Source organism: Girardinichthys multiradiatus, chromosome 1 (assembly GCF_021462225.1).
Source record: "Girardinichthys multiradiatus isolate DD_20200921_A chromosome 1, DD_fGirMul_XY1, whole genome shotgun sequence".
In the NCBI taxonomy this organism is placed as follows: domain Eukaryota; kingdom Metazoa; phylum Chordata; class Actinopteri; order Cyprinodontiformes; family Goodeidae; genus Girardinichthys; species Girardinichthys multiradiatus.
Window position 1 is genome coordinate 49802707 of NC_061794.1, and position 13362 is coordinate 49816068.

General features: G+C 43.9%; 1 protein-coding gene across 2 annotated transcripts in view; it reads right to left on the reverse strand.

The window, feature by feature from the left end:
- Positions 1 to 13362, reverse strand: part of slc6a8 (solute carrier family 6 member 8) — a 68033-nt gene that overhangs the window by 8959 nt on the left and 45712 nt on the right. For both annotated transcript variants that reach the window (XM_047362821.1, XM_047362829.1), the window contains exons 9-10: positions 2217 to 2354; positions 1965 to 2067 (exon numbers count right to left, since the gene is read on the reverse strand). In XM_047362821.1, coding sequence (XP_047218777.1) covers positions 1965 to 2067; positions 2217 to 2354 — 241 coding nt within the window. The remainder of the gene's footprint in view (positions 1 to 1964; positions 2068 to 2216; positions 2355 to 13362) is intronic.

The window sequence follows — 13362 nt, forward strand, 5'->3', positions numbered from 1 at the left end:
CGGATCGGTGCGGCTGCCACAGTATTGGGGGCGCTGTGCCGGTCCATTGTGGTGAAGAGAGAGCTGAGCCAAAAAGCAAAGCTCTCGATTTACTGGTCGGTCTACGTTCCTACCCTCACCTATGGCCATGAACTTTGGGTCATGACCGAAAGAATGAGATCCCGGATACAAGCGGCTGAAATGAGCTTCCTCCGTAGGGTGGCCGGGCACTCCCTTAGAGATAGGGTGAGGAGCTCGGAGTAGAACCGCTGCTCCTCCACATCGAGAGGAGCCAGTTGAGGTGGCTCAGGCATCTATACCGGATGCCTCCTGGATGCCTTCCTCGGGAGTTCTTCCAGACACGTCCCACTGGGAGGAGGCCCAGGGGACGGCCCAGGACACGCTGGAGGGAGTATGTCTCTCGGCTGGCCTGGGAACGCCTTGGGCTCCCCCCGGAGGAGCTGGAGGAAGTGTCTGGGGAGAGGGACGTCTGGGTGTCTCTGCTGAGTCTGCTGCCCCCGCGACCTGGTCCCGGATAAAGCGGAAGACGACGAGTACGAGTACAAATCCCATACAGTCATGACTGCTGAGAGCTAAGGGAATAGATGGCTCAACAGAGCTCTTACTATTCATTCGGTGATGACCCTTGGAGGTCCATTTCTTTGTCACAAAATGGCCACATTGTCTTAAAGTCTGTGTGAATGCAACCACAATATCAATGAGTGGATGGGTCAGAATGTTGTCCTGCTTAAAGCAGAAAAGACTGAAGTCATTGGCTTGTTAACAAGGTTAGAATTAAGCACTTAGCTATATTTGATGAGACTGACAACAACAGAGCATGTAAGAAACCTCTGTGAGTTAAGTACAGTATTAAATTTAAACAGCAATGTAAGTTCTGCCACTAAATTCAATGACTACAATTTGAAAACCAGCGACAGAATCAAACAGTTTCTGTCAGATCAGATCAGCAAGTTTGATCATTAGTCAGTTAAAGAAATCAAGGAGGCAGCTGCAGCTCATGCAAAATGCTTCTGTCAGAATCCTGACCAACAATACGAAAATTGATCATATCCCAGCATTGCTTCAATCCCGACAGTGGCTGCCAGTTTGGGAAATTTTAAAGTTGAAGAAATGTCTTCTACAACTAACTCCATGGAAACCTGAGACCTTTTCCTTTTTTAAAGTTGATTTTTTTATGTCAGTCAGTCAGTCATTTTCTACCGCTTATTCCATAGTGGGTCGCGGGGGAGCTGGTGTCTATCTCCAGCAGTCTATGGGCGAGAGGCGGGGTACACCCTGGACAAGTCGCCAGTCCATGGCAGGGCAACACACATACAACCAAGAACACACTCATTCATACACCTAAGGGCAATTTACAGTGACCAATAACCTAACAGTCATGTTTTGGACTGTGGGAGGAAGCCGGAGTACCCAGTGAGAACCCACGCATGCACGGGGAGAACATGCAAACTCCATGCAGAAAGACCCCAGGCCAGGAATTGAACCCAGGACCTTCTTGCTGTAAGGCAACAGTGCTACCAACTGCACCACCGTGCAGCATATATATATATATATATATATATTGTTTTTTTTTTATGTCATTAAATGTATTTTTATTACAATGTATTTCTTTCTTCTCTAAAGCTTTTTGAATTACATTAGTGCCTGAATAAATAAACTGAAAGAAATGTTGTCAGGATTAACTTTAAATAAATATTCTAATCAAGTGTGTTAGTATTTACAGAAGGCTAATTATAGAAAATAATGGAAAACTTTACTACTAACTATTGACAAAAAGACACTTCCTCATTTTAAGTGAAGGCTCTGAACTTTGACTTTTACTTGGGAGTTAAAATCTGATCTCACATTCTATTTTAGGATAACTCATAGCTGCACCACTCTGCAATGTAACACTGCAGTGTGTGTGTGTGTGTGTGTGTGTGTGTGTGTGTGTGTGTGTGTGTGTGTGTGTGTGTGTGTCATACCATAGACCCAAGCAACTACAATGCATTCCCAGAATGACTGCCATAGCAGAGTCATCCCACTGGCCGAGTAGTAGTCAAATAACTGGAAGACGTACATTCCTCCCTGCAGAGACAAACAGCTCTGTTTTATCAGGAAAAACTACATTAAAATGAATCATCGACTAAAAATCATTTCTATACTGATCAGTCTTAGGACTGCTGTAGCTGGTTTTAAAAAGTTAAAACTGAACAGTTGAAAGTTTTCCTGCTGACCTGTGTCACCATGGAGAGGTCGATAATGAAGCACAGCAAACAGCAGATCGCCACAGCAATCTCACGTTTGTAACGGTAGAAATATTTTCCAGGAAGCAGATCTAGAATCCCAGTGACAAATCCCTCTACCCCGACAAACTGCAGGGACACAAAACAACATTACTATTAGAATCTGAAGATCTGAGCCCCACTAGAGGCATCATCAGGGGTCTGCTCATCATCTTCATCACCACCAGACCATGGTCCAGCTTCATCAATACAGGAAGACTGAGAAAGTAAAAGCAGATTTTATTTATTGAGGTATTGACACACTTAATGACCCTTGACTTTTTTCATCCAACGAGGTATAAGTTTCAACAATAATTGTAAAATATCACTTTACTACAACTTTAGGACTGAAGAAATAAATAATTAATATTCCAAAATCTTTAAATTAATTGATGATTTTTTTACCAGCAGCTTTTACTACAAAATAGGAACAAATCTATGTATTTAGTACAAAATAAACTGTAACTGTATTGAAGTTCAAAAATTTGTTGCTAATTCAGTCTGAAAATAAATTATCCTGAAAAAACAGGTTAACTGACTCTGAAAACAGATATATTTAGATGTATTTTCCAGGAACATGTTTTCAAATTAATGTTTAGTTTAGAAAAAAAGTAACACAATAGATCTGGTTTACTGTGCTGTAAGAATTAAACCTTTTGTTGTAAATATGTTCAAGATTTCCCAGAATGTCCTACATCTCTTATTCATTTGAATGATGTGTTTTATGCAGACGACTCAATGTTATATTCACATAATGTCAGAGGACCCTAAGTATTTTACATTGAAATGATGCTGATATTTTTATGATTGTCTCAGGAGCTTTATACATTTATAATATTATCTTAATGCTTAACTACAGTATTATACAGACATGGACATTTTTAGTTCAAAGGACACATTTAGCACTTTGGATGTAATGAACTGGCCTGCAGACATGGAACATATATAAAGTGTTTATTTGCTTTTATTTTGAAGGTAACTACTGTTAGTTTTCTGTTTAGGTGGTCTTACTAGGTTCATTGTGTGTTCCCATGAAGGTTTCTGCTAAAATAGGTTTACATGAACTTTTAATTCAGGAGGGTGTCATTTTTTAAAGGAATGTTTGAGCATCCAGAAAGTATTCACTGTGCTGCACTTTTTCCACATTTAGTTCTGTTCCAGCCTTAATCCAAATGGTATCAAATTATTCTCTTTCTTCAAAGTTCTCCAGGCAATACCCTGTTATGACGACGTGGAAGAAGTTTGTTTGAGGTTGTTGCAAATTTATTACAAATAGAAGAAATCATGTTTAAGTAATTATTCACATCCTTTGCCATGAAACTCAAAACTGAGCTGAGGTTCATACGGTTTCCACTGATCATCCTTGAGATGTTTCCACAGATTAAATGGAGTCCAACTGTGGTAAGTTCAGCTGATTGGACATGATTAGGAAAGATATACCTGTCCATATAAGGTCCTACAGTTGACAGGGCAGGTCAGAGGGCAAATGCCAAGCATGAAGTTAAAGAAACTGTCTGTCAACCTCAGAAAAAGGATTGTCTTGAGGCATACATCTGGGGAAGGATACAGAATAGTTTCTGCTGCTTTGAAGGTCACCAATGAGCACAGTGGTCTCCATCATTAGTAAATGAGAGAAGTTTGGAACCACCAGGACTCTTCCTTGAGTATCTAAACGGAGCAGCCGGTGGTGAAGGTCCTTAGTCAAGGAGGTGACCAAAAACCCCAAGGTCACTCCTCTCTCCTCAGAGGAATGCTGGAGAACCCTGCAGAAGGACAACCATCTCTGCAGCACGCCACTAATCAGGCCTGTATGGTAGAGCGACCAGATGAAAGCAACTCCTTAATAAAAGGCTCATGCAGCCTGTCTGGAGTTCGCCTAAAGGCTCCTGAAGGACTCTCAGACCATGAGAAACAAAGTTCTCTGATCTGAGGAGACAAAGATTCGTCATGTCTGGAGGAAACCAGGTACCTCCTTTCACCAGACCAATACCATCCCTTCAGTGAAGCATGGTGGTGGTAGTATATTGCTATGGGAATGTTTTTCAACAGCAGGAACTGCTGGCAGACTAGTCGGGATGGAGTGAAAAATGAAAAGATGGTGTTAAAGACCATCAAATCAGACTAGGGACGAAGAAGAGAAATACTGCAGTCAGCGCCATGCAGAGTGGCAGAAACACAAACTTATGTCTGCTTTTTAAGATTATTCATGGTTTTGCTGCCCCTCCTTTAAAAAGATTTGTATCCCTCAGTGATCGGAAAACATCTCAAGTGACTCGTAGGGTCCCCAAACGTAGAACTTCTTTTGGGAAACCAGAGTTCTCAAGCGTGGCCACGCAACAGTGGAATACTTTGCCAACAGATCTGTTGCTATGTACAGATGTTGTGATAACATCTGAATTGTACCTGGCAGTTCTCACACATGACAAAAATGGCTTCTTTTAAATCAAACTTGTTCACACAATATAAATTGATGTGAGTGGAGGCGCCTGCTTTGAGGTTTTTAAAGTATGGATGAGCTGACTTCTTGTATAGAGATTGTGTTTACCTGTCTGATTATCTGCATTGTATTTTTGTTGAATGGTGTCAGCCTGTTTTAGTTTTTAGTTTTTCTTTCCTTTTTAAATGTGAACAGATGTTTGTGAGTGAGTGGTGTCTGTGGTAAAGTCTTGGGAGTATTGTTGTTATAGATTGACAATAGAGGGTATATATGTATGTTCTTGTATATTTGATTGTTTTATTTTTCTGTATTAATTTATTGACTAATTGCTTGGCTAATATTAAACATTGGTTAAATGACAACATAACTCTGATTATTGCTCCTGAAAATAAGACTCCATAAATGAAACCATTCCTTGGTGTTTCAGGCTCTCCTGTTCAGTCCAGCCTTAGAAGCCTATGTGTTATTTTTTATTCTGAAAGTATTTAGAGCAACACCTATGCATTTATTTCCATCTCAGGCACATCTCAAAACGGAGGAGTTTTTTGTTCAAAACTGAACCTGAGATAAGTATTCATGCTTTTATTTCTTCTCGCTTGGACTTCTGTCACAGCCTATACATATGTTTAAACAAGAAAGAGCTTGATTGTCTTCAGATTGTTCAAAACTCAGCTGCTACACATTTTGGCTTCCCTTCATTGGCTCCCAGTCCGTTTTAGAACTCACTTTAAACTGATTTTAACTTTTACAGCACAGACAAGCTCCCCCTTATATTTCTAATCTGACCCAGCTTAACACAGCATCCAATAAGTTAAGATCATCAGTTCAGATGTTGCTAGTTGTATCCCACACAAATCTTAAATCCAAAGGCGATTGGTCGTTCCAAGTAGTTGCACCCCTGCTTCGGAATGCACTGCCTAGACTATATTGAAGCTTTTAAAAAGCACCTAAAGACACTTTTATAAGTGCCTTTTAATAAAGTCTGTTTTAGAGTTTAATTATGTTTACCCATACTTGTATTTTATGTAAATATTAAGTTTTTAATTCTATAACTATATGCTGGAGATAGGCACCAACTTCCCCGCGACCCACTATGGAATAAGCGGTATAGAAAATGACCGACTGACTGTGTAACTATATGTAAATTTTTTCTTTTATTTAAGTTTATTGTGAAGCACTTTGTGATGCTATGTCTGTGAAAGGTGCTACATAAAACAACCATACTTACTTACTTGCAGAGCTTGCAGGATTTAGCCAAGCCTTTCAAGAAGGACTCAAAGACCAGCTGGTGCTGGTTTTTATTCAGTTTTTTCTTCTTCCCCAGCCAGTTAACGTGCATTGTGCTGGAAATGGTTTGTATGGAATAAAAAATGTACAAAAAACAAAAAAAATCTGGAGAAAAAGAAATCTAAAAATCTTCAAACAATCAAAACAAATTAATATCAACAAAATTCCAAGATAGCACCAGGCTTCTGACTATGGAGCAATCTAGCCTCTAGGCTCAAACTGCACAATCCCTTCTACTCCAGGCTTTATACTGGAAGCTCCACCTATCAGACAAACCACCATTAATTGGTGTTCAATCACTATAGCAAACTTACAAATAGTTAAAATCACACAGATGTAAGGATTATGATTATTGATTAATTAATATTTATCAAGAATTATAATTTAAAATCATAATTTGAAAAAAAACTAAATTTCTTAACCAAAAATCATCACTTACAAATAGAAATCAGAGATGTCCTCTGGTGTTGTGATTATGGGCTCAAAGCTCTTTAATAAAACCATCACCTAACTAACAAGCACTGTTCTACACAAACGGAATAAAAATGACTACCTAACAATAATAATAAAAGAAAGATATATATGTGCCTTTAGTGTCTATGAAGATCAAACCAGTAGCTTTATGGAAAAAATGTGTAATTTGGGTTAAATGGAAAGAAATCCTCCTGGTGTTCTGATGTCTCAATTCCAGGGGTCAGCTGATAAAACGGTGAGCTGGGTGGTCTTAGCCACTATCGGCTGATCGCACAAAATCTTGGACAAAGGGCCATAAAACTCTGAGGCAGGAACTCCGTGAAAAATCTCCAGCAATAAAACTGGAACAAAGAGGGGTCAGACCACGAGGTACAGACCGCAGTTGCTTTGAATGAAAAACTTTTAAAAGTCCAACTTCTAACTTCTGGCTGATATGGGATCAGCCAAAAAAAAACATGAACACACATGATTCAGCAGCGCTTGCTCAGCATAAAACACTTCCATACCCTAACCCTTTCCAGACGCAGCTCCTGGAGTAGGTGGTGGTATTCTCTGAACTGTTCCTGTCCCTGAAGAATCTGGTGAACCCAGGGACGTTGACGTCAGCGGCGTTTTCAGCTCTCCACAGGAAAAACACCATAATTATCCGTGAAATCCATGTCCACCATGTTCAGTTGAAACCAGCAAGCAGCAGATGGAAGTTCCTCCAATTTGATGACGCGGCGAAGCGTTGCCGCTTGTTGCCAAATGCCAACGCGGAGTTCACGTGGAATGTAAAGCGGGCAAAAGCACACAAATGAGGCGAAATATTCGCAGAATCCGCGTTCGGTGTGAACGCACCATAAGAGGAGTGTGTGGCTGTGTTGTGCCTCAGTTAAAAGGGGATCTTCTTGGCACACGCGGTCATACAGCTCTCTACCAGTTGATAATTTCTCCAGCCAGAAAGCTAGAAGCACTTCTGGTATGAACGTGGTTTCCAGGAGTACACCTTCCACCACTTTAGGGTTGTAAGTTTTCACACCTGGGGTCTTTAAAGAGCAAAGAAATGATGCATGACTGCATCTGGGAGGAGTTTTCTGGGTGGCTGGATGCAGCTGTGTCCCAGAGGTTCATGACCGGCTCTGACGAGGGCCTGAGAGGTTCTTTGGGCTCCTCTAAGCTGGCAACCTGGTTGGTCACAAAGGATGGTTTGCTGCTTGCACCCAGTGGTGTTTGCACCTCTGCCTGGACCCAGAGTTGGTCCTGGTGGCAGTCAATGAGATGGGCCAGCCTGTCCAGCAGGTCATGACCACCAAGAAAAAGCTCTTTGTTCAATGTGCACATATAGACGGGGTGCACCAGAGTCATGTCTTTGAGTGTGATGTCCATCTCCACCCAGCTGGTGATGCTTACATCACAAGCTTCGGCCTGAAATAGTTTACTGAGGGAGAGCATGGCTCTACTCACCTCTTCGAACAAGACTGAGCCCATCAGGCTGATCTCTGATCCTGTTTTAAAATGGAAACTCAGTTTGACATGTCCTCCTACACTGGTGGGACAGTATAGGCGACGTGCATTTTCATTTTGGTTCAGTTTACCTAAGAACCTTGGAGAAATGGTTTGTGGTGTTTCTCCTGGAGAGGTCCCAAGGGGTTCTTTGAGTTTCCCAGGTTTGTCTCTCCATCTGATCAGGTAGACTCTGATGGCTGTGGAGACTGGGTACACGCCTAGTCATGCTGGCGGGGGTTTTGGATCCAGTTTCACCGGATGGTCAGCTGCCGCTAATGATGGTGGAGGTTGGGCACATGCCTGGCGCACTGCTTCTGTCAGAATCTTGCGGAAGGCATCCTCCATCTCTCTCCTCGGGTTCCATCCTGCATGTTGACTCCAACCTTTACCGTCAGGCTTACCTTTGGGCCTCACGTGATGGTCAGGTTGTCTGTTCGACCGGAAGAGGTCCGGCAACTTTGACTGTGGATGGTATTCAGAACCACCCCCCCGGTCCAGCTGACCAAACCTACGTTGTTCCCTGAACCTGTTCTTAACATGGGTTCCTGTTGAAGGCATTTCCTGACCTTCCAACGCAAGGCTGTTCCTTTCTGTCTGTACCTGTAAAACTCTAGCCTCACCTTTTGATCCATTAGTAGGGCTTGCACGTGATTCCCACACCATCTGAGCGTATTTACGGATCTCCTGCCTGGTGAGTGTTTTTGTTTTACAGTACATAGTAACGTCATAACGCACACTTTCATGAAGGTTGTGGAGGGACAGAGATTTAAAAGCATGTTCCTCCTCTATGCTGGGAGCATTACCACCTTGGAAGTAAGCGGGTCTCAGGCGCTGGTCATACTCTCTGGGTGCTTCGCTTTTATTTTGCTGGATGGCGAAAGCACCAAGTGTTGTGGAGGCCCGGTCTGTGTACACAGAATATTCTTCCCTTAAAGCTTCACAGAGGGTTGAATAACGGTCTCGGACTGCAGAGGGCAGGCTCTCCATGAAAATATGGACGCTCCTGGATGTTGTCTTCCAGATGAGCTTCAACTTTTCCTTTGCTGATGGGCAGCACAGGTCTAAAAGGCAGCGTTCGACTTCCCTAAGATAATCATCAATGTTTGATTCCTCATTATTAGGGTCAAAACACTCTATGCCTTGGGCAAGAGACTCAAGTTGGTGTCTGCACAATCCACTCTCAGGGATTGGTGCTGGCTCATCTGAGTCATCATCTGAAGGTTCATTCTTGCTGCATCTCTTGTGTGTCAGGGCATCACGCTTCACCCTTGGGAGAGGCACTGGAGGCTGCTCATGGTACAATGGTGGGCCCTGTGCTCCATGGAATCAGGTCCTGGGCAGCAGTTGAGGGCGGTATGAACCACCTGAGTCCTCGAGACGGCTCTCCTGTCGCCTTGGCGGAGGTGAGGGATTGTAGAGCAGGGTCCTGCAAGTCAAGTTTGAAGGTTGCTCGCCCCTTAAACTTGAACCATTTACTTCCAGTGAGTCCACTGCCAGGTATTGTTCATGGCTGTCTCCTACAGTGGGGTGGGACACCGCACCACTCAATCTAATCTGCCTACTCATACCTGTTCTGGATTCTGTGGATGTGTGGGGAAAACCGCAAGCTTGGGAAGGTTGTCTCTGGAGAGCAGCTTCTACGTTTTCCAGCTCTGAGTGGAAGGTTATTTCAGGGTGTTGCACATGTGGCTCACCTTCAGAGGTTTCAACCTGCGAGACCGGTGTGTCCTGGTTACGCTCAGCTACCTCCAACCTTCTGGCTCTCAACTCAACTGCTTCCAATTTCTCTACCACTTCTAACAGTTCACACTTAGTTGCCTCTGCTGTCTGCAAAGTATTATTCAGCATAAACTGTAGTTTAAAATGCTGGTCAACTTCCAACCAGACCCTTCGCTGATATAAGAGAGTGAACTGTCCTAACACATCGGCCACCTCTCTCGTTTTCTGCGTGTTTTTGTGGAGCTTTCTGCCATGATTCAGTGGTGTCTTTCAGCAGAGAGTAACCTCTAAACATCAGACAGTCTTCTCTTGGCATTCTTTCATCATCGTTCATTGACGTCAGCTTTATGGAGATACTGGCCAGTGGAGCGGCATCTCTCTATGGGCTATACGGAGAAAGAAAAGAGCCGGCGTGCTCGTAAAGCTCTGACAACGGGAATACGCTCACCCTTGCCTTCAATCCACCTGGCAAATGTATGTTCCCTGGCCAACAATATGGACGAACTGCTTCTCCTGACCTGTAAAAACTTGGAGCTCCATGGTTCTGCTGCCCTCTGCTTTACTGAAACCTTGCTGAGTGAGAACACCCCGGACTGTGCCCTTCTGATACCAGGCTTTCAACTGTTCAGAGCGGATCACAATGCGGACTTATCAGGGAAAAAGAGAGGAGGCAGAATCTTCTTTTATGTAAATGAAGGTTGGTGCAGAGATATCAAAGTGTTGAAGAAGACATGGAGTCCTGACCTGGAGTCATTTCTCATTAACTGTAAACTGTTTTATTCACCGAGGGAGTTCTCCTTGTCTGTACTTGTTATGATTCTGGCACGTCTGCTCTACCCTGTCTCCCTGGCTGCAATCAGCAGATTAGATGCACCTGGTGGCTGCTGCAGTGTATTGCAATCTGTGGAATGCCAAGCACCTGTGTCTTCCCTGATATATACTGACTCTGACAAGCAGACGGTGCCAGATTTTTTAAAGCCATTGCGTGAGTAGATATCCATCGTTCCTTCCTGTCTGATCATTGTTCTTGACCTTGCCTTGCTTTTTGGATTTGTTAAAAGTCCGTGCCCTGATTTAACACTACATTACCCATGATGCACCTGATTGTTTTATAGATGCACTTGCTCGTAGCTTAGCGAGTCACTTTCAGTTTCTTCAGTGTGGCTCAGAGACAGAGCAGCATCCATAGTGCAGGAATTGCAGTTCCCTGCCAATCTTTGTTATCCTTGTGTGTTCTTACGATGTAAGTATAGTTTATTTGCCTGAAAGTTATGTTTGGTTCAGTCATTGACCCGAGTGGTGTGTTGCCGTCATGTTTATGTGCCACAGCAGAGCCTGAGACAGCTCTCAACATGCACTCCAAATAGCCATTTAATGTTTAAGTTATGCTTTCAACCAGATATATGTTATGAATGTGAGTGTGATGTAATATTGCTGTTCATTTGACGGTTTCTAGCGATTATCAAGCACACGTACCTTGCATTTAATTGATAATTAATGTGTGGTGTTAGAGTGCCCACTATGGGATTTTCAGTGGTACTGTAGACCAGTTTCCATGCTGTATTCATGCATGTAGTTCACGTACATGGTTATTAATATATTATATTATTGTTTTTCTGTTCTAGATAACCACACACACAATACACATGCCTAGTCACAAGTCGCTGCATCTGTATCAGTATCCTTATCATTGCCCATGTACCTGCTGCTACTTCATCCTGAATAAATCTGTCTAACTGTATCCTTGGAGTTGACCTATTCCTTCTGACCGAGGAAGACTCAGTTGAGGAGTAATCTGCAATCAGTGCCTGCTAGCCGCACAGTCTTTTACAAGTGGTCCTTCGAGCCGGATCTCATTGGCTGAATCAGCAAGATGGCAACGCCAAAGGCTGGAGCTTCTCAGAAGGAGAGTCTAAAGCATAGTCCCTGTCCACGCAGGAGCAGGAAGCTTCCGGGACATCTGGTGGAGTATGAGCATGACATACCTGATCCAGAGGAGTCAGAGTCATACATGAGTAGCAGTTCCGCTGAAACCGACAAGGAGAAGAATCAAAGGTGGGAGAAGATGGAGGTGGTATGGGGCAGAGTACTGGAAACCATGAATGAGATGCAAGTCACTATAAAAGAGACCAGTGGTGCACTAACCAAGCGTGTGGAGCAGTTGGAGCGAACATATAAGTCCTGCAGCCCTTTCCTGCCACAGAGTCATACTTTACAACATGGCAGGGCTGAATCACTTCCTGCACTCCTCCAAACGCCACAGCCTAACAGTGTAGGCATATGCAGTTGCACTAGTGATCAACTGAACCTTCTGGCACCAGCGGCCAGGCAGGACACCAGAACACCTGTGAACCTACTAAGGCCAGTAGAACCTGCCGCATCCATATTTACAGCACCTCAACATGAGTTCCAGCCACTGCTAGAGCCTCAGCCTGTACTTCAGCCCAGGGTGAATGCGGGTTTCCTGCCTATAGGTCAGTCGGCATCTAGTCCCACACTTCAGCCAGTGGCACAGCCAGGAGGCCCTCCAGTCTATCCAGTTACCCAGCCGGCGCCGCTACCAGCTCCACCTCCCAGATTGAATCATGTGATTCAACCTGCTCTACAACCTGTCATTCAAGTGGCGCAATCTGTACAATCTAGGAGGCTGGAACCATGTCAGACCGAGTCTCTATACAGCCAGCGGTACCGACGTCTGCAGCATCCAAGCAGCTCCAACCAGGTACCCTCCACACAACTGCATGATCTCTCTCCGGCCTCAGCCACACACATGTATCAGTCACCACAAGGAGCAGCAGCCCAGCATACCTATAACCAGCAATATGCAGCTCCACCTGCTGATTCTGCCAGCCGCCACTCTGCTGCACAGTATGCACCAGTACCTACATGCTCCACAGCAGAAGCTACCCAGCCAAACCTGATGGAGATGATTGTGGCATCATCATATGGCATTCTGAGGCCCAAGTTGGTCACATTTAAATCAGGCAGAGAGAGTGAATTTGCGTTATCGAAGAAAGGGTTAGACAGCCTACTTGGACACCATGCACATCTCACAGAGGAATATAAATATCACATCCTGCTGGATCATTTGGAACATCCATGTGCTTTACAAGTGGCCAGACGCTATATTCATGACCGCACTCCTTACACTAGTGCAATCCGAGCTTTGGAACAGAGATATGGGCAGCCTAGACAGTTAGTCCAGAGTGAACTCAGTGCTATACTTAACTGCTCTCTCATTAAGGCAGGTGATTCTCAAGCCTTTGAAGATTTCTCCCTGGCTGTATCCAGCCTTGTGGGTCTCCTTAGTACTATGGATGATGTAGCAGCTAATGAGCTCCAGTGTGGTTCCCATGTAGACAGACTACTCACTAAACTCCCTCCTAGCTACAGAGACAGTTTCATTGAGCACTGTATCACACGTGGCATCATACGCTCTGGCAGTAGCAGCACATACAACATGTATGACCTCTCTGAATGGCTTGAGCGCAAATCTCAAGTTCTTCAACTATCAAGGCAAGTCATTCAGCCACAGTCATTAGACAGACCACGCCCAGAGAGGAGTAACCCCAGAGCCTCAACAGGGTTCAGAACACAGAGCAAGTCTACATCCATATATTATGGCTCAGATCCAGCTCAACCACCGCCAAAGATGGACACTAAGGCACGGGCTATTAATCCTTTTTCTAAGAA